The 21,137-nt window shown below is 45.2% G+C and overlaps 1 protein-coding gene and 1 long non-coding RNA gene across 3 annotated transcripts; one reads left to right on the forward strand and one right to left on the reverse strand.

Moving 5' to 3' along the window:
• The first annotated feature begins 1,700 nt into the window (after positions 1–1,700).
• LOC309876304 lies at positions 1,701–7,845 on the forward strand. 2 transcript variants are annotated; one of them, XR_014317149.1, is made up of 3 exons: positions 1,701–2,110; positions 2,210–2,351; positions 7,440–7,845. It is a non-coding gene; the product is annotated as an uncharacterized lncRNA (long non-coding RNA). The 2 variants fall into 2 exon arrangements; XR_014317150.1 differs by having other exon boundaries at positions 2,210–2,315.
• Positions 3,930–18,536, reverse strand: HNRNPU (heterogeneous nuclear ribonucleoprotein U). The gene is made up of 14 exons (XM_082756415.1): positions 17,535–18,536; positions 16,815–16,926; positions 16,652–16,725; positions 14,245–14,384; positions 12,652–12,751; positions 11,467–11,579; positions 10,780–11,043; positions 10,434–10,553; positions 9,841–9,969; positions 9,303–9,471; positions 8,524–8,763; positions 7,852–8,054; positions 6,499–6,570; positions 3,930–6,101 (listed from the first exon to the last, which is right to left on the reverse strand). The coding sequence occupies exons 1-14, from the start codon at positions 18,277–18,279 to the stop codon at positions 6,048–6,050; spliced, it is 2,535 nt and encodes an 844-aa protein (XP_082612541.1). The 5' UTR covers positions 18,280–18,536; the 3' UTR covers positions 3,930–6,047.
• Between the last annotated feature and the right edge of the window lie 2,601 nt (positions 18,537–21,137).

Raw genomic sequence — 21,137 nt, forward strand, 5'->3', positions numbered from 1 at the left:
GCAGGTTTTCCTCAACAAAAAGCAGGGCTGCCCCTGCCCTGGGGGCTCGAGCGCTGGATTTCGCTGCTCCTCTTGGCCTCGTTCCTTCAGGGAGAAGGGATTCTGCCACTGCCACGCCGGCTCAAGCACCGGAAGCCTGCGTAGTGCTCAGTGGCCCCGCTCCTCGGAAATCCTCCCTCCTCTCTGTGGAAAGGAGCAGGCACATTCCTACGAAGATTATGGCTGAAAGATTGTCTTAGGTCTGGAACCCAAATGCTTTTTGTAACACTTAGCTATTGCGTTCTCTGGTGTGTAAGTACTACAGTAGTTTTTGTTACTCTAGCGCGGTCTCCTCCTCTGAGGTCTCCCTGAGCCAGAGGGAAAACACACAAGACATTTCACTTGCACAAGTCGTTTATGGCTAATATTTATTTTTGAGGTGCTTGACTTCCTGTTTAACAGCTCCGTACCACCCATGGTGATGATGATGATGTGGCTGCTTGTACAGCAGTGCACAGTAGAGGCTGGGAACCAGGCGCCCTGCAGGAGCAGTGCTTACAGTGGCTGCCAAGTTAACGTGGGCCAGCAGAGTTCTCGCTGCGAACACGGCATGCCCCAGGCTGGGCTGCATCGGGGGGCACGCGGCCAGAAAATCCGCGGGAGCTCTTGCCCCCAGTACGCCACGCTGCGTGCAATGTTGCTGTCCAGCTTTGGCCTCTTGGCCAACGGGGATGCTGAAAAGCTGCGGAGGGTGCTGTGAGGTGGTGGTAGAGCCAGAGTGCATGTCCGCTGGGAAAAAGGTGGGAGGAGTTGGACTAGGTCTGAGGAGGAGCAGCCTACGGGGTGCAATATAAGAAATAACTGCCTAAAATGATCTGCGAGGCAATTGCAAGGATGGATCCAACCCCTCTTGGTAGTGGCAGATGACATAGAGGGGGCAATGACCACAGACTTGGGAGCTTTGGAGCAGGCGGCTGGACAAAGCCATCAAACATCCCTCCAAGAAGACTTACTCGTTTCCTCTCCCACCTCCTCTACCACCTTCTTACCATAAAGGCAAAAGTCCTTTTATAACACAAGGGCTTATCTTATCAGCTTGCTCAACAGCCCCACAGAGCTGAAAGTTCAGCAGGGCCCAAACATAGCTCCAGCCTGTGTCACAAAAAAAAGAAAAAAAGAATCAAGTCCTTTGTGTGTCTCTCACCTTGTAAACAGTTACTGGTACTTGAAGCATCCAGGTACAACTGGGGAATTCTTTCAGGGAGTTCTCAGTAATGCTGAACCTTTTTATTTTAAAACTGCTTCAGGCACCTGCACCATTGCAGAGCCAGTGCTCTCCCTCAGCACCCATCTCCCCCCTCTAATGGAAGTCAGTTTGTTGGGAGAAAACCTGAGCAGAGTGCTAGAAGAGTTACTGTAGGCGAATGCAGCAGAAGCTAAGGTTTCATTCAGGCCAGAAAATACATACAGGTGTTTTTCTGCCATGTCAGGTATCACTGGTGTCCCAGTAAGCAGCAGCAATAATCTGCTGCTGATTATGCAGCAGATCCAGCTTCATTATTTTGTGTAAATTGCATCCTCCCTTGACATCACGTCATGAAACTTCTCTAAGTGTGAAAAAGTTCGGCCGAGCTCTCTTACCCCTGGTTTCAGTTTCAGTAACTTTCAGGACCAAAATGATTCTGCAGAGGTTGTTTACTAAAACATGAAACGGAACAAAAACAAAAGCTTGCTCTAAGGTAATGCTGGTGCAGAAGGGCCAGTGGCAATGAGCCAAGCATTAGAAATTGTACTACAAGTTTTCTACATTTGCCTTTGCTCTTTCTCCTTTGAAGTTGACAATATGTTAAGTGCTTAGCATCTTTTTTTTTCTAAGCTACCGCTGAGTTTATGTAGCTATTTACTCCTTGCTGAATTTTCCTGCCCCTCCCAGCACTGGCAGAGAGACGAACTGAGGCGAGTCCCGTCCAGACGAACTGCTGGCCAAGTCCTGACTTCGTCTGACTGATTCCCTGCAACTGCCAGCTCCAAAAACGGGAGGCGCCGCCTCAGTGTGCACGCACTCCTGCTAGCAAGATGCAGAGGCCTCCTTCCCCCTCCACCTAAACGCAGCCACTCTGTCTAGGAGTAGGTGAGCTCTGCATGACCGGGGCGCTGCTCTGACTTCACAACGGGTCTGTTAACCCTTGAGTTATAAAGCTGCCCTTCTAAATTTCTGCTTCCCTTGCAGCGGCTTTTTGTGATGACCTACAGCTGTCCCCATCCTCTGCAGTGTTTCAGGCTAAAGCTCTACAGGCTGTAGTACAGGACCAAGGCGTATGCACACTTCTTCACTTGTGAGTCTCAAATTTGGCTGCTGAACATCTGCAGAGGTATTAAAGCACCTCACATCTGTAACTGAGCTCTGTATCTTGGGGCATAGTCTGAAGCGGCACTTCTAGAAAGCATTGGTCTAGTTTTCCTAAAGGTCATGGATAGGGAAACCACATCTTAGAAAATGACTTCACAGGCTGTTTACATTAAAAACAGATAGTGCTGTAGTAGGAGGTTTGGACAAGCTAGTGGCTTACACCACAGTTTGTTTTTTCTTTTAATCCAAGTGGCATGGGCTGCACTTGGCATTGCCAGAACGCTGGTTTCATCACTCCCACTGTCAGAAAGATTGGGCAATATTGAGGGAGAAGAGCAATTTCTGACAGTTTTAGCTGACCAGGAATTATTCTACAATGGGCACCCAAAGGAACTTGTCCGATAGCGGTGCCACGTGCACGGATGATGTCACACACACGTGCTCACACCCACAGCACTGCTGAGGACATCCCACACAGCCCAGCAGTGTGACACCAAGAAAAGGCAGCTCCTTACAGCAGAGCCTGCCTCTGAGCACAGGGGGTCTCATAAGGCACCCCACAGCAAAAGCCAAACCCCAACGTCCCCCAGGGAAGTGTTTGCAGGCACCTGAGCGCTTTGGGGTGGGCCCAATATGCACAGAGCCCCAGGGACACAGCCCCTTGCCAACACCAGCCCATCAGGGAAAGGCCCACCCTTACCCCATGTGTACATGTACTCCAGGGACTGTTACCAGCTAGGGCTGAAAGATCACAAGCGCTTTGTGTTGCTTTGGAAATGGGATGTCAGGGCTGGGGAGTTCCCAACACAGGGCAGCAGCGCAAGGTGCAGGCAGCTTCACCAGGCCGCTACAGCTGCTGACACAAGCATGGGCAGCACCTCCCAGCGTTGCTGCCACCACCCCAGGGCTGAAGCCCTCCGGATTTGAACAGCTTTCAGAGCCCCCCTATGCCCCCACCCTACACTACATGCCGCTAGCATGTGCGGCGCCCCTGCCAGCAGCACAGCTGCCACGATCCGGGCGCTCTGCCTCACGTAAACAAGTCCTTATAAGCTGCGAGAAGTTGCTCAATGTGACAGATGGTCCCAGCCTCCCATTTGACAACATACAGCTGGGCTTTCCTTGCAGTTGTGTAGCCACTAGCTTTCCCTTTTTTAACCCACAATTATTTTAATATTAGTGACCGCCTTGGTAACAAGCCCTTTTCACATTAAATTAAATCCCTTTCATTTGAGTAAGTGGAGCTAAGGTAACTTGAAGGCTTTTTCCTTCAGGGATGAACCCAGGCTGAGCAAAGCCTTACCAAGTGAGGGTCTGATCTATAGTGATAAAGTATTTAGACTTTCTGAATTAAATGTACCTCCATGATGCTTAATGTTGGAATGGCTTGGTTTCTGCAACTCAGAGCCCAGACAGCACATATTGCTGAACAACTTGAGGCATCTTTTCCTCACGCAGGAGTATTACTACATACTCCTATGGCCTTTGTATAACGCTTAAAGCCCTTCCTCTCAGTTGTGGCATTATTAACACCGTATGTTGAATAGAAAACAAAACATCCCAGACTTTTGAATTAAAATACAAACTTTACAAGCACATAGTAAGCGTAGGCTCTTATATTTAAGACTATATCATTCTATAGAGTACCAAAATAAGCAAAGGATCAGCACTCCATACAAAGTGTTAGGTTCTTAGGAGGAAGGCAGAGGGGACATGGAATTTAATTACACTAATGTTGTTTTAGTCTAAAGAAAATTCCATTTCAGCAAAAACAGAGTTGGGTTTATATTTCCCATACTTCTAGTTCATTAAATAATGCTTCTTTAAAGACAACTTACATTTTTCTTGTTCAAAGTAAAGGGATGATTTAAAGCAGTATTAACAAGGAGGTGGTGCTGTTAATGTTTAATGTCAATATGCAATGTCATCTGCTATAAAGGCTAGAAGAGCAACACAACTTTATCTGTACTTCCAAAGACTATAAGAAATCGACTAACATTGGAGGAAAGTTTCAAGCACACTACAGTGCCTCTAGGTCTACGCTGCTGCTGGTAAGCCTCTGCTAGTCTGTACACTGCCAGTACAACTCGGCACAGCACTCCCACCTCCCCGCTGCTGGCAGTAATGCCTTCACACGTATACTGTCAGCCCAATTCACAACTGTTACGTCCCTTCCCTGGTGCTAGGATGCAAGTAAATCATTAGCTAACATTGCCACTACAGCATTACAAAAGCGCAAGTCTGAGCAAAGTAGCAGTTAAAACAAATTGAAGCGCTCTGTTCCAGCTCCGGGTTTTGTTCTGCGACAACCCTCCTTCTGTCCTATTCCCGGGGCAGTTTCTTCCCCCACTCCTCCCCTGGCTTCTATTTTACAATAAATAGATTTAAGTGGATTTACATGATGCAAGTGCAACTCAAAAGACTTTTGCCCTACACACATAACCATGTTAAATTGTGAGATTATACATGTGATACATCTCTAACAGAGCAACCACCGGTTTAGATTTGTAAAGAAACACAAGTTATTTCAGCATGTACACAGTAATGAGTTTAGAACTGTCCAACATCAGCACTTCCATACATTCTCTTCCTCTTTATAGCCTTAAAGGGATTTTAGACCTTGATGGCGACAATCCCAAAACAAGAGTAAAATGAATTTATTTTATTGCAAACAAACGTCTAGAGTTAAATTTCTCCACCCACTTTCTTTAAAGAGAAAAAGGAATCAGCAGGCTACGGAGATACACCCATTTGAGAATTGACATGATTAAAAATTAGATATAAAATGGGTGACTCACAGTTTCATTAGCTTACAAAATGGTGGAGTAACTACTACAAGCACACTAGGTATACAGTATTTTGTGGGGAAAGTTATACAGACACACAGCTAACTTCATATAGATCCCATTAGACAACTGGATTTACAACAAGTTTTGTTTAATAAGAAATGGGCAAAGCCAGCTTCTTTTCAGAATCAAAATGCAGAACAAATGGAAAAGAAATTATGGTGGTGTACCTTCACAAGTTTGAGCCTCCACAAGTAATGCAACCAAAGTTTTACAACTTTAAGAGCTTCTACATACACTCCACCTTCCCTATTTAGCTCCAGGTTTCCTCTTTGCCCCCAACATCTTATTGAGCTCCAAGTGTTACAAAAGAAGTCCTAGTTATTGCCAGAAACTTTTACCTCCCCCTCCTCCCCTCCCCACCCCGAAGCTGTATAGAGAGGATGGAGTGTAATACGGAGCTTTACAGTATCTCATGGCGTTCGCGAGGGCTGCTCAGGAGCCTCCACACGAATCTGGTTGCTAACATTTCGATCGTATTGTGACATGACTCACGACTGTTTCTTAGAAATTGGGGAATGGGGAAAAAGGAGAAAATTCTTTAATAAAAAGACACCAGGTACAAAGCAACGTTTTACTTTTGTTGTGGTAAAAAAAAAAGTCACATTTTACAGATAAAATGTAGAACCCTGAAATACTGACACATTCTCTTATCGTGCACAATGCTGAGGTTCTCTTACGAATCACTTTAAAACTGCAATTAAAAATGTACAAAAAAAGAAAAGAAAAAAATCAACCCACAAAGCTTCTAAAAAAGGAACCCGCAGGCACTTCCTCTTGTGGAATGTTTAAAAAGTTAGCCTACTAAAGAAAACAGTCGACTTCTTGTGAAGGTTTTGGAGAAATATGTATCAGTTCATTTATTTGGGTATTCAATAGTATCCTTGGTGATAATGCTGACTCCATGGCTTCTGACCCCAGAATTGCTGCAATAAATGGATAAATGGTTAAAATTAACTTAGCTCCTTACAGAAGGAACATCTTTAACAAACATGCAGTCCTCCTGATTCAAGTCCTCCCAAACAACAGCAAATTCCTAAAGAACTGAAGACAGTTAAGTTCACTTCACAGTAGCAACATGAAGCCAAATACTTCATACCATTAAGACCAATAAGCCACGGCTGATATTTGATACATCAAGACAGATTAAGCTTTGCAGAGAAAACTATTTATAGCAATATTACCTGGCAGAAGAAGATTATGCTATCCAGTTCTGATTACACATCTACTTCTGATTCTCCTAATTATTTCAGACAGCATTTTCAAACACTCAATTAACAATCAGCGAAAAGGAACAAGACAAGTTTAGTTGTTATTACTTACACCCTGCTGCCACTGGTTGTAGCCCTGAGATTGGTTTTTGTAGCCACGATTATTTCCCCTTCCTCTGAAGTTCTGAAAGAGAACAACAGTTTTGAACTACTACATCTGTAGAGACTTTTTTTTTTTTTTTGAAATACACTGCTACCGAGTCTTTCTATTGCTACCAGAAGATCACATATCACACAGCATCTTCCAAACACAAGGGATCAGGTTTAGGTTAAAGAATTAAAATAAAAACAATGCCAAAAGCCCCCTCCAAGCAACTGATTTTTAAAACATGGGTCAAAACCACTAAAACTAATAAGCTAGCTCAAACTATTGTTCCCAGAGGTCTGGAAAGCTGGCTAATCCAGTTTTGACTCACCCTATTTCCAGCTGCTAAACTGCACCAGGACAACTAAAAATACTAGAGCTTGCCTATTTTTAGTTAGGAAAGGCTGTCGCAGTTACAAGGATGTTATCTGATCAGACAAAAGGATACGGCTCATGCAACTGAAAATAGTTAGTCCATAAAACTTTAGATAAAACACAGCATTTCCCCTGTTTGTCAGCATTAGACAAACCTAATCCATGTTTACTAGCTTGGGCTCCATCTGCTGGCTCTTCAGTAATCAAAATTATGTTTTCAAATACTTTCACTGATATTCCATCAGTTAAGACCGAGGCTGGCATGTCTTTAATCGGTGTTTGACATCAGACAGCAAAACAGACTCTCTCCAGGGCTATTTCCAGAAAGCTCTAAATGCTCCTTGCTTTACTTTCTACTTCAAGATACACCTTGACCCTAGGGCCAAACAAGGGTTGTTGCTATTGGGGGTCAGGTGGGGACTTGTAGGGGAGGGAATAGGCAGTAATAAAACATACCAAGTTTTATGCACAATGTGAAGTTACAGAAATACCTTTTTTTTTTTTTTTTTTTTTACCTACTCATTCTTACATAGGTATTTGCGCACCTTGTGTAGCGGAACAAGCCGTGCCTAGCTCCAGCTCAACTGAAGGTGTGGAACTAAACCAGACCTGAGTGTTTGCATCCTACATCAACTGCAAGAGGCAACTCTCACCTGTCAGAGCACGCAGATCCAGGGACTGCTCAATGGAACCTCAGCCCTAAAAATGTTCAGCTTAACAGAACTGAGGTACAGTCTTACCAGGAAACCACTGGATCCATGTTAGAGTTTCTTAGACAATGTTTAGAGCTCTAGGCATGTGCACAAAACTAGAAGCCAGACCTTTTACTGTGGAATTAGCGTACCACAACAACCAGGTCTGCCACAATTCACAGCTACCAAGCCTTTCACACAGCGCTGTCCACAACACTGCCCAGTGACTGTTAAGCCCACCCCAAAGCATTACCTGGTTGTAGTTTCCCCTGTTGGGCATTCCTCCTCTGTTATAGTTCCCTCTGTTTGAGTAGCCACCTCTGCTTGGAAAGACAGGGCCGCGAGGATACGGGTAGCCGATTGCACCGCTGCTGCCACCGCCGCCGCCACCACCTCCACCACCTCGCTGAGGCATGTTGCCTCCCCTCCGGTTGTATCCACCACGATTGCCAGGGACTGCAGGGAGAAAGGCACTCACATCAAGTCACCGTTAGGTCTTCAGTGTTTCTTATGGGAAGATCATTGTTCAAAGCAAGAACACAACCACGTTATAGAAATATGTAGCCAAGTTCAGAACAAAGACTTCAATGCGAAGATTTCAAGTCAAGCTTGGTCATACTAAAGATATATGAGCATGTAAAACCCCTCTAATAGGGTCTCATGCATGAGCAAACACCAAACCTACAACAGGGACTTGGACATTTTGTCTCGTACCACACGAATAGCATTAGAAGTGAGGACCATCATCAAAATCCTGGATGAAGTCGTAAAACTAACTTTGCACTACATGTCAGGGTATTAAAAACTTCCTGGAGTTGAGATCAAGCTTACCACCACACAGTAACTGCAAATGAAGTACTGCACAACAGGCTTTTTGCACAGCAGGTACCATCTCCAGAATTTCCAGGCTTATTTCTAGGCTCACCTCCTCCTCTGAAGTTGCCACGCATGTTGAATCCTCCACGTCCCCTCTGACCTCTATTAAACTGATTTTTATTGCTCTTCTTGTTTTTCTTTGAGCCAGTGTTCTGTTTCTTTTCTGGTGGAAGAGATTTCTTACTTTCTTCTTTATATTGTTCCAAGAGCTTCTGAGCTTCTTCTTTTTGCAACTCTACATAGATTATTTCATCAAAACATTCTGCTACCTCTGGCAGTGTGAAGTTCCCTATAATTGCAAAAACACTGAGTATTCAGCATCTCCATTCAGCTACAATTCAAGCCGTATTTAACCACCTTTCTCCCATCCTGCCTCCCACCCCCTGCATTCCCTCAGCATAGGGACAAGATTAAGTAATTTGAGCATTTTAGGTATGTAAGAGTGACAAAAGAAATAAACGGGTCTCCATGGAGTTGCCAGTACTGTTCCAAACCTTGAAAGCATTCTGCCTATATCTTTTTTTTTTTTTTCTTTTATAAGCCTCCACTCAGAACACCAGTTTCTGCCAAATATGTCACTTAAATAGGGCACTTTATGCCAAGACAGCTTTGTGCATCTGCATGAAGCATATCAGCATAAATGAGTAGTGTTAAGGACTGCAGCAGAGGGAACACAATATAGTGTTGTCCTACAAGTTACAGTAGTCTTCCAGTTTTGTTTAAAGTACAACTGTTTAAGATAACGTGAATTTTTAGATTTCAGGTTTACTTAATCCTTTAAGCAGATACTCAGCATCCTAAAACACAGTATAGGATTATGTTCCATGCCTTTCATTTTGAGAACTGCATGCTCTGGAAGATCTTTTCCCTCCACCTCTGCCTTCTTTTGTGTTCTTTGCTTGTAGTCTTCATCTTTTGGGCAAACAACAACTGCTTTGCGCTGGAAGCCTGCAAACAGGCACATTTTTCTCCTCTGCGCAGCTGCAGACACATTTGTCTGAAAAAAATGCAGTAACTTACTACACGTAGCTGTCATTGTAAGAGTTAAGGAAGTCAACTTATGGTGTATAGACTTCACCTCTACAAGAGCTTGCAATGAAGTTTACATATAACTGGACATAAAGATGCTGCATAATGCAAAGTTACGAGTTCATATCCAAGTGTTACAACACTATGCCTCCCACATCCCATAAATCCAGAGAAGTTCAGACAAGCATTTGTAGCAGTATCACAACTGTGCCCCCAGAACCGGTATTACGTCAATTAAGTGCAACAACTGCCATTACAACATAACTTTAATCCCATTTAATTACTACACTAGAGCCTATAACAGAATTCCAGAACAATTTTTTAGTGAAGCTTCTACCTGATCCAAAATGAAATTCCGCTTCTTACGAGCTGCAATCTCAATGAACTTTCCAAGACACTGCGGAGCTCTCTGCAGCAGTGTGTTAAGTTTCCCGGTGTCTGCCATCTGACGCTTAAAACCTGCAACCTACAGAGATTTCCCAGAGTTAGATTAGTCCTTATATGCATGTTTCACATGGTTTTACTCACTGCTCTTCTCATTTGGCCTCAAAGGTTATTAAAGCCACAGCCACGAACTCGTAACTGAAATTCCCAAAGCCTTCATAAGCTGTACAGCTTTATAAAGAATCTAGGTGAATCAATGCAGCCGAATCTAACGTATACTCATTACATTCAAAAAGCTGCATGTTCTGAGGACAATAACAAATAAATGGAAATACTTCAACTTTTTATACAGTACAACAATAGAAAAGCTTCAGAATCCTGCTAAGAAGTAGCTCAGCAAGACAGAAGACTTAGTGGTCACTAGCAGTCACAAGCATCTGTTTCTTTTATTTCTTATATCCAAGAGAATCCCCTGGCAGCCAAAGACCTAGGATTGACTGCCAGCCTTTAACATACCAACGTACAGAAGGTTGTACTATCACTTACCATCATTTTGTCCATAATAGTATTTGTCCCAAGAATGTTGTATTTCCCAGGATTTGCTGCTGCATGTTTAGTAACCCATGTAGTCTTGCCAGCTCCAGGCAAGCCAATCATCATCACCACCTATTACGACAGGTTCTGTATTTGAGATACTAGTTCACAGATCTTTAATATGCAACTAAGACTAGAAGTGTAAAGGAAATTGAGTATGGGGAAGAGATAGTCATGGGATACACCAAGTATTAAAGTATCCAAGCAAAAAGGGAAAATTTCTGCTATAGTACATTTAAACTCCACCACTTCTGTTCATCTCTGCCTCAACAACTTGGAGATAAAACAAGAAACTTACCTCACAATCTTTCTTTTGCTCAGGCCCCTTTGGTCCTCGGACCCTGTCCTCCAGGGGGACCTTCTGGATGAAGGTGTACTCTTCAGGTACAGGAAAGTAAGGTTCCTCCTTCTGACCAAAGTTGAACTCAACTGCACAGTTATGGCAGAGAACATGTGGGAAGAGTGGGCGCCCATCAAGAGCTTCCTTACTGATTTTGAATGCAACTCCGAGCTCTTGTCCGTTCTTGGAATACGAGAGTTCCACTTCATCACCATCAAAGTTCTGTTTTGCAGACAAAGCATTAAGTTTGCACAAAGACACCAACCTTGTGCTGTACAAGCCACATTAGTCATTTCACTATACTAGTTGCATTAACTTAACTTGCATAACCACTTATATCATGAAGTAAATCCTTAAAGGCTTTCTCTCAAGCTGGTCAAATCGATCATGATCTCTTATATTGATCACTTCCTCTTAAGTTGATCTTAGTATTTGAGTATTTAAAGCCTTAGAAGACATGGCCTGTGAGTGTGAAAACAACTGAGAGCAGAGACTGCTGACAATACATGCTATTTCTACCTCCTCCCTATGTTAAGCAACTTGTCTTGCTCCATGTTTTTGGGGATTTCTTTTACTGCTTCCCACAAAGCAGCCTGAAAATGCAAGGATGTTTTTCCTCAAGAGAAAATTTAAGAGAAAACTTACAGCAAAACATCCAATCACATCATTTTCATCAAACTTCTCACCAAAGTCTTCAGTCTCACAATTGCATGTCTTTATTCCTTTTAGAGAATATCCGTAAGAAAACTCTTCTTCACCTGAAGAAGAAATTTAAACTTATTAACATGCATTTTTACCTAGCTGTTCAGAAATGCAGTCACTTTACAGCTACTTAAATGAACTGTTTTTCAGGATGTTTTAATTGATGCTAAAACAAGCTATGACCCCCCAAAAGAGCTACAGCTTATTCTTGCATTTAAGTACTCAACACACTCAATTTGAGATTGAACAGCAGCATTTCCCCCACCCTTGTCTTAAGAGCCTTATGCTACTGGTTCCACATTCATGTTGACGTAAAGTTGAAACACTAAAGACACAAGTAAGTATTTTTAAACTCTGAAGACCTGTTTATGCACCAGTATACCTGTAATGCAGCTGGTCACAAAGGCTTTCTGAATTAAGTCTCCAGTAGCACTTACCCCTCCCCATTTTAAAGGGAGTTTAGCAGACATTCAGCCTATGGGACAGCTGAGGATGAATGAAGCTGCAAGGAACAAGCTAACAGCAAATGTCAAACACAAGAACTCAAGTGGAACTTAAGTATTTCAGTAACTAGAAAGCTGCTGCTACGAGAATATCCCTACTCATATGTACTTCCCACAGACATATCTCAGCAGCAGGTATTAGTTAAAATACCATAATTATCTGTTCCCATTTATCTAATTAAGTTGTTCATTGTTCTAGCTACTTTTAGAAATGAGAATTCTTCCCTTGCTTTGAAAGAATGATAATGTTATCATGTAGCCTTATACTTTTTTTTTTTTTAAAAAAAAAAAAGCAGAAAATCATCTTCCTATTTATGACATTACATGAAAAGGAGATGCTTAACCTTGCCAGGTCTCCAGGAAGGTTCTCCACAACCCACACTTGACCACTGAAAGAATTAACTCAAATCATACCCTCCTGTATAAGCCTGAATACTTAACCTTGTTTGGTCCTGGTAATAAACTTTCTCCCACAACACTCAGAATGATTCAAACTGAGACCACTTTTCAGAATACATGGATTAAGATCACTAAGCTTTTCCTATCCAGTTAAGGGTAAAAAAAAAGATTACAGATTTCAACCACATACACAATACAGAGAAGTAACCAAACGTTTAAGTCTTACCCAGCAACATTCCACTTGTGTTCAGTGACCAGCCAACTCGCACTTCGTGTATGTCAATGTCTTTTGTATACAGGTGTTTAACAGGGATCTTTTCTGTAACCTATTTTTAAATTATTCATTAAAAAAGTTAATGCACTGTACTTCTTAAAAACGCCAACAAAATGGAAACAATGCAAACATCCAAAAGCTTTATACTTTGGTTAAATCTTGGCCTAGTCTGAATAAACATCTACAAAAATGTAAGATATGCCAAGTCTGTGAGAACACAAACCAATTGCTCAACACTCCCATCTCTCGCCTGATGGAGATACAAGATAACATGTATACCTTCGGAGACCTTACTCATAACAGTCCCTCTTAGCGGCCAAAAACCTCAATCCTTGACACTATTAAAACTGCAGTCTACAAAAAATTCTTTATGTAATTTAGAAGAAAAAAAGGCCAGAACTTTGGGATTAACGGTAAATTACTTTGCCAATACAGTGTGGTATTAGATGAAAACAGTTTTCTAGATAGATATGGAAAAATATTACACTCATCCCTTTCTACAGCAAACAGAGCTGCTGGGCAAGTTGCCAGCTTCCAAACGACGTAACTGGAATCAAGTTTTTTTTTTTTAAATAGATTTCACCAAATAGAGTGGAAAAACTGACCACTATCCCACCAGTTTCCATGAGTACTTGAGGCAGGTAACCAAGGTGAAACCTTAACCAAGCTTATTTAGAAGTGAACAGGGCAATAGACAGTGACATCAGTAACACTTCATTGTCCTTCCAAAGTTACAAGCACCAACAGGCACAGAAATCTCTCAATGCAATAGCGCAGAGAATGGGATCACTACCCCGTCCTCACGGTAGCAGTTGGGTTTGCAAGTACTGGAGGAAGAGAACAGAGTAAGCGTGTGTACACACATCATACACAAGCAAGGCTTTAACATCACTAAAACCCCAAATCAAGGTTTGTGCATCCTGCTTTTCTTCCCTTACCAGGTTGGAGAAATCTGTTTATTGCAAGGCTGGAAGCTTTTCCATTCTTACCCTTGAAGGGAACTCTTGCTCTCCAAACTGAAATGCCCAGCTAAATACTCACATTCATTGTGTACACAACCCAGAATCATTCGGGTTGGAAGGAACCTCTGGAGGTCAGCTAACCAACTTCCTGGTGTAAGTGGTGCTTTGTAGTTTTTTTTTTTTTATTTTTTTTTGTTAAATCCAATTTTTCTGTAATCTTCAGAAAACATAAGCAAACTTCTGACTTGTGTCTTAAGTCTTTAAGTTCTAATGCATAAACTGCAAAGTGAAATTCTTGGTTCGAAACTAAAACCAGAAGTTACACATTTGGGTCAAGCACAGCTTTTTTTTTTTTTTTTTAAAGGAAGTCCTTTGAACGAGGAAGCAGTTTCGTTAATTAAGTCATCTTCTGTTGAGAACCATTTCACAGACTCATGACAGAACGATTTCAGAAAGCTCTTAAGCTCTCTTCACCTGAATTAGTTCCAACTAAGTAAAAAGAGGACTGAAAGAATAGCAAGTATAAACAGTGTTATTATATTTAACTAAGAACAGTTTCCCACAAAACATCAGTCTAACTCACCTTCATCTCAAAGCAGACTTTGCCTTTAGAAACTCCATAGGAGGCTCTCCCACCAGCCCAAAGGAAAGCAAAGCTTTCCATGGTCAGTGAGGAAGCACTAAACCGGTCTCTTGAGATTTTAAAATGCAGGTCACAGTTATCTGTTAACAAAAATCATTGTTTATTAATAAAAATAAAGCAGAACTCTCAAATTTTATGCATTAAGGAGGATTTCAGCTTTCACAAGTATAAGCCTCCACTTATTTTAAGACAAATAACTGGCATTTGGCAACTGTTCACCATCTTTCAGGAAAGGAAATGAATACACGCCTAAAGCTGCAGCCTGAAGTTCAGCCAAAACCCCAGGGAAACCTAACTAACAACAGATTTGATTTTCAAGGTACTACCATGCGCTGTCACCGAATTCCCACTGTTTTGTCTTTGCTCCTTGAGTGGTTTGCTAGGCACGGTTTTGTCAAGTCTTATCCCTCATACCCAAACCTAAGGGCAGCTACGTAGGTAAGTACAAAAACAAGTATTTTTCTTTGAAGTACTGAAAGCAGTACCATCTTTGGTGAATACAGTCCTTCAGCAAGTCCAATTAGATTAAGTCAATTAAAATAAAGTCAGTTCAGTCAAGTGCCAATAGGTTAAGCATGCAGAATGTGGTAAAAGAACGTTTCACTCAAGTGTGATCTGCAATATGAATTCACCCATCATTCTAAAAGAACCCCAGGAACCCTACACAGAACCTTTGTTGTATGGGTATCTTCAAGGCTGCAGCACCATCAAGTTTCTCATGTCCTAGTAGCTTTCAGAAAGCGACAGTGCAGAACAGTCACATGACGTGTGGGACATGGGCTAGAATTCCCCACAGCAAGGAAACCACAGAATGAACTCCAAACCTATTTGATATTTATAAGAAAGGTGTAAAATCAGGAAGCAGAGACTATCTTATGCCCTAGTACGAAATCTGCATGGTGCCCGAGCACATGCACTAAAATGCAGTCTTCCCGGTATTACTGGTAATTCTCATGCACAAGATCTTGTTTTGTTTGCATGAAGCCATCTCCAATTACAGCTACTGTGTTTGTGACTCAAGTGTTCTCATTAATACATTTTTGTATTTTGCAGTACTAATTTGTTGCATGAAAAACAAACAAAAGGAATATACAGTAGAAACCTCTCTCTGTAGGTTAATTTTAGAGTAACAAATGAGAATCAAGTTAATAGCCTTCTTATGTGACAGGTAAAAAAAGCACTTGAGAGCACTAAACCTCTTATATCTGGCTTGTTACAGTCCAGTAGAAGAGAGCCAAACTGCTACACAATTCAGTCTTGAAGACGTGGTTGATTCTGCGCTCCAGACAGCCTGTCAACACTTTTAAAATACAGTTCATCCAGTAACGAAGTTTTCTGCTAGGAATAATAATCAAAAGTAGCTACTAGTCAATTATTGGGAGAATTAGGAACTCCCACAGAGATTGCTACTCACCAAGTCTGCAGCTAGAAGGTTGAAATTTAGTTAACAGAATGTCAAGGCTGGCATATACGTGGCTGTAAACTCACGCATCCTTGAATTTCTCAGGAGGAAAAAAACTACTAGGAAACATGCCATGCCAAATAAAGCCAAAGCATAGAGGTTCTCTTTCATGGCATTTTAAGCCAATGAGTTAGCACATTACCTGGGTTTAATTCTGTAATAGTTCCTTATACTTACCCTCAAGAATACAAACGTTTATTCTGGTCACAGACTGTTAACGTTGCTATTATTGTGATATACTGCCTTAAAACCCTCTTATTGGTATCTTTTTGTCAATCTGTGTTCTCTGGACCAGTTCTCTCTGGCACCCATTTAAACAAGTCACCTCTACACCAGTCTCAACGTTTGGATTGCAAAAATGGGTCTTTTTTATTCCCGAAGGCCTAAGTCACTTGATTAGATTTATCAGAAAGAATAAAAATAAGTGTTTATTTATTGCTGATAAATAAGCAGGGCCTCAGCAAACTATGCAGGAAGCTTCCTCTACAGATTTTACTACTCTAACTATGTATCACTGGTTCTTTGACTTCCTGAAGTGAGTATTTCATGCGGCAAACAATGCTTCTCACACTGTTTTTAGTGTTATCTATGCTCACTCTACAGTCAACCAACTTAGTTTATAGGCTAGCTTGGTGTTCTAGTCAAGATTTCTTCAGGAAATTGTATGATGCCACACATTTTGTGGAGAAACCTCAACTTACTGCTGTTACTATGAAGACCCACGTGTCCTTTTGTTGTTTTGGATGCTGAAAAGTGGTGAAAACACATTTCTATGTTACTCGGCAATCTGAGTCAAACACATTTGCCCTGCATTTCATAAAGCAGTTTTAAGACTGAAAGCCTAACCCTGATCTCTGCGGACAGAAGGGAAGTGCGGCTACTCACAAGTATCGAGACAAACGACTGTGTCGTCGAAATGCTCATCTTCCTCTTCCACAGGTGGCTGAGGGGACTTGGCCCTGAACAAAGAGAAGGAAGGTTAAAGGAGGTGGATTTCTGTAGGGTGAGCGCGCGTGGCTCCCCCCGGCTCCCCAGCCCCTTCCGTTACCTGCTGTACTTGTTCTCCTCGATGTACTCGAAGTACCCGCGCCCATGGTCCTCCCGCGGCCTCTTCACGCCCCTCTTCTTCTCCCCGGGCTTCTGCTCCGCCTTGCCGTCTCCTGCGGGGACGCGCGGCCGTCAGGCAGGCACAGGGCCCCTCTCAGAGGGACAAAGCCGCGGAAGGTGCCCCCCCCCCTCCTCCCTCCCCCCCCCCGAGCCGTGCTCGGCGCCGGGCGCGCGCACAGGAGGCCGCTCCCTCCCCCCTCCGCCCCCCCCCCCCGCGGCGCCATCGTGCCCGCGCGCGCCTCCTCCCGGCGGGCGGGGGCAGGGCGCGGGCCCCGCGCGCGCGGGGCCGGGATTCCTCCCCCCCCCCCTCCTTCCCCCCTCCCCCCCCCTCCTCCCGCCCCCATTGTACCCGGCCTCCCCGCCGCCATCCCGTGCGGCGCCCCGGCCGGAAGTGACGTCAGGCCGCCGAGCGCCGCTCGGCACAATACAGCGCGCCCCAGCGGCCCCGCCGCCGCCCCTCCCCCCCTCCATCCCCTCAGGCTCCGCCCCCTCCCCAACGGCCCCTCCAGGACCCCCCCGCGGGCTGTGGGGGGGGCACCACGCGCCCGCCTCGCGCGCCCCGGAAGCCGCCCCCCCCTCCCCTCCCCCCCATCCCGTGAGGCGGGGGGTTAACGGCCGCCCCCCCCCCGCCCCCCCTCACACCCCCCCCCCACGCACTCACCCCCGGCGCCCTGAGCCCCCGGGCGGCCGCCGCCGCCGCCGCCTTCCGCTTTCTTCTGCTGCTGCTGCTGCTGCTTGGCGGGGCCCGCCGCGCCCGCCGCTGGGGGGCCCGAGGCGCCGGCAGCGCCGCTCTTGGCCGCGGGCTCCTTGGCGGCGCCGCGCGGCGGGAGGAGCGGCGGGGGCTGCTGCTGGGGCTGCTGCTGCGGCTGGGGCTGCTGCGGCGGCTGCTGCTCGCCGTGCCCGTTGGCGTCGCCGGCCGCGGCCTCCTCCTCGTCGGCCAGCTCGTCCTCGCCCTCCTGGAAGCCCTGGTCGTCGCCGTTCTCGTCCTCCTCCTCCTCCTCTTCCTCCTCCTCGCCGCCCGCCTCCTCCTCCATCGGGCCGCCCCCGGCCCCCGCCCGCTCGCCGTTCTCCTCGCCCAGCTCCATGGCGTCGCCATCGGCCGCCTCCAGCCCTTCCTCGTCGTCGTCCTCCGCCGCGGAGGCCGCGGCCTGGTCGGGGCCTCCCGCCTGGCGGAGCTGCGCGGCGCCGCCGCCGCTCTCGGCCGCCTCCCCCTCCATGCTGCCGTTGCCAGGCTCGGCCGCGCTGCTGGCGGGGCCTCCCCCGCCGGCCTCCTCCTGGTCCAGCGCGGCCTGGAGCCGCTCCATCAGGTCGGCCTTGAGGCCCTTGTCGGAGAGGCGCCGCTTTTTCAGCTCCTCCTTCAGCTCCGACACCTTCAGCTTCTTCACGTTCACGGGCGAGCAGCTCATGGCGGCGGCGGCGGCTCGGTCCCTGGGCGGCGCGCGGGCGGCTCTGGGCTCGGGCTGGCGGGCTCGGGCTGGGGCTGGCGGCGGCTGCGGCGGCTGGGAGCCGAGGCCCCGGCGGCGGGCGGCGGCGGCGGTGGGTGGGTGGCGCGGCTGGGCTGCTGCGTGCGGCTGCGGCAGCTGCAGAGCGGACCCGCCTGGCGCCAAATCCTTTCACCGAGCTCGCGAGGGAGACGCGCCTCGCGGGGCCGAGCACGCAGCACTGCCCGCCCCGCCCCCGCGCACGTCGGCCCTCCCTCCCCTCCCCTCCCCTCCCCCTACCCCGCTACCGTAACGGCCGCCCGCGCGCGCGCCCCTACCGTAATTACCCGCCCGCGCGCAGCCGCGCCATGTTGGCCCCCTCCCTCCCCCCCGCCCCAGCCCGGTTAAAGCGGGGAGCGGCGCTCGTTCAGGCGGTTGCATAAGGGCGGCAGCAGGAGGCACGCACGGATCTGAGCCTAGCTAGACCGAGCTGCCCTGCAAGCCACGCGGCTAACAAAGGTATTTCCAGCGCGCTAACTCGCCGCCACACGGGAAGCACCAGGCAGCGCAGCGCTGATCAGAGAGCCGACCGCAGCCAAACTGCTCGGCTTTTCCCGTCTTTCCCTCCGCTTTGGGCCTTCTGGGCCCAACCGAAGTTGTTCGGCGGTTGAATTTTTACACTTTCGCCAAAAGTTACTCGAAAAGAAACACTACAGAGCACTGGAGATGAGCAGAAAGGCACCACTGAGAGACAATTCTGCGTCTTTAGGGAACCTGAACAAAAAGCTGATTTTCACTCACACAAGTTTAAAAAAAAACCAAAAACACAAAAAACAGGCCAAGCAACAAACAGATAAGTATAAAGTCCTACTGAAGGTGTGGAGTTGCCTTGTATAGGAACAGGTCACGTGCCCTTCTGAACTAGAACAAATTACATTTACCTGCAGCCAGCGGAAGGGAGGAGAGACGAGGAAGTCTCTGTTTAAAGGTAAGTGCTGTTTTACACACACACACACTGCTCTGTCTTCAGTCAGGCTGGATGCCTTTGGAGGAAACCTGACTCACTTTGTGAGGTTAGCTCAACCCATCACTACACAGAGTCTCGCTGGAACAGAGACAGGAAGAGTTCCCTCATGCAGTATGTCCAGATTATGAAATTTTCCCTTAGTATGAATGCAAGCTGGTGATTTTATCTCAATCTACTAGGTCAGAGTCATCTAAGTAAAGAAAGAAAAGGATAAGAGTGCACGAGTACCACAAAAAGGTCAGTCTAGCCGCACAGATACAAGTCATTTACCTTTCTGCACAAAAGAGTGATCTAAACCAATCTGCTGAGGTACTATTGATACTGCTGTTCTGCCAAGGTGGGAACATAACCAGGTTTTATCTCGTTAATATTGCAAGACGACTTATAGCCAAAGCTTATCCAAAACTGCATTAATTTAGATGCCATCTGCCTGTCCAACCTCTATGTTTGTTTTATAGATGTAAAAATTTTACACAGAACATACAACGCAAAGTCTTTATGACATTTTATCTGAATCTCTGAGCCCTACATTGAAACCTTGATCTGGCACGGATCACATGTTGAGCCATGTTTCTTGAAGAGCTTCGTTGAACTAAGCTGATAATCCCCCTCACCATAGCAAACTTTCTGGGGGGGGGGGGGGGGTAGATTATTTTAAACCAGTTTTGGATCCCTGAATCATGCCTGAAATTAGCACATTTGCACACATTCACAGCACCTCTGTTGGAAAAAATGGCCTCAATCAGACTCATTTTAGAGCTGGAATCCTCACATGTAATCCCATTCCTAACCAATGTCATGTCTGCCTACTTCAGGAACACACTCATACTGCTTTATACTCCCGTTACCATGGAGAAACAAAACAGCTAACAGCTTTGAGGCACATTGAGAGCGAGCTTACTTACCCTAAAGCATTCAGGCCTCTATATGAAGGTTCAAGTACATAAACTAAGAATAATATTTTTTACCCCCAGAAATGTAGCGCTACCAGCCTGAAAAGTAGTGATTTTATTGTTGTTTTTGAAGATGTTAAAAGCTCTTTCTTTATTAAACCACAAGGGCAGCCAAACTTTTTTTTAAAGAAGATTAATTCACACCATAGTAGTAAAGGTACTATCTAACCACACGCTATCAAACAGATATTCATAAGTGTAGCAGGAGCATGCTTTCTGACTACAGTATGTTGCTATCCATTATTATAAAAGTGAGAAATCTCAGTTCATTTTTCAGACGCCAGGTGATTTAATTGTTCTAAGAACAACGCTTCTTATAAAGCTAAGTACATAAAGTACATAAAATAAATACAAAACTGAAATGGATGAGTAATATTATAACTGCTTCTTTGTGTAAAATGAAAATTAAGGCTTTTTGCTCTTTAAATTAAATATATTTCTTACACATTTGTCTCTGGGAACATTTCTGTAAGATATCTCACTTGCCCTCTTTGAGTCCTATGTTTCAGGAGTTCATATCTTCCCTATTCATACTCTAAAGGAAGAAAAAAGTTAAGAGGGTATGATCTCCTCATTGTTGTACACTCATTTCAGAGGGTAAATCCTTTAACCCAGCATTTCTTGTATCATGCAGATACCAGCCATATCAAAAAAAAAAAAAAAAAAAAAAACAGCGTTTGGTAATGCAAACTTCTGAAACAAGAAAGTTCTAGAGGAAAACACTTCAGCTGTAACTTGCAAAGATATTACCTGCATGATGATGGCCACATGAAAAACGTAACGTTAATGGTGACAAACACAAATATTCTTCCATTAAAATTGCCTTTTCTTTGGCCTTCAGTATTGCAGGAGGACCCAGATGT

The sequence above is a fragment of the Aythya marila genome (genome assembly GCF_965140915.1).
Source record: "Aythya marila genome assembly, chromosome: 3".
In the NCBI taxonomy this organism is placed as follows: Eukaryota; Metazoa; Chordata; class Aves; order Anseriformes; family Anatidae; genus Aythya; species Aythya marila.

What these genes read in the sequence shown, in the direction of transcription:
- HNRNPU (XM_082756415.1), bottom strand. Translation starts at nt 18,279, where the DNA reads ATGAGCTGCTCGCCCGTGAACGTGAAGAAGCTGAAGGTGTCGGAGCTG. An exon ending in TGGCAACTTCAGAGGAGGAG is followed by an intron (nt 8,055 to 8,523) that starts GTGAGCCTAGAA and finishes TTCTCCCTGCAG; the next exon opens with TCCCTGGCAATCGTGGTGGA. An exon ending in ACAACCAGTGGCAGCAGGGT is followed by an intron (nt 6,102 to 6,498) that starts GTAAGTAATAAC and finishes CATTTATTGCAG; the next exon opens with CAATTCTGGGGTCAGAAGCC.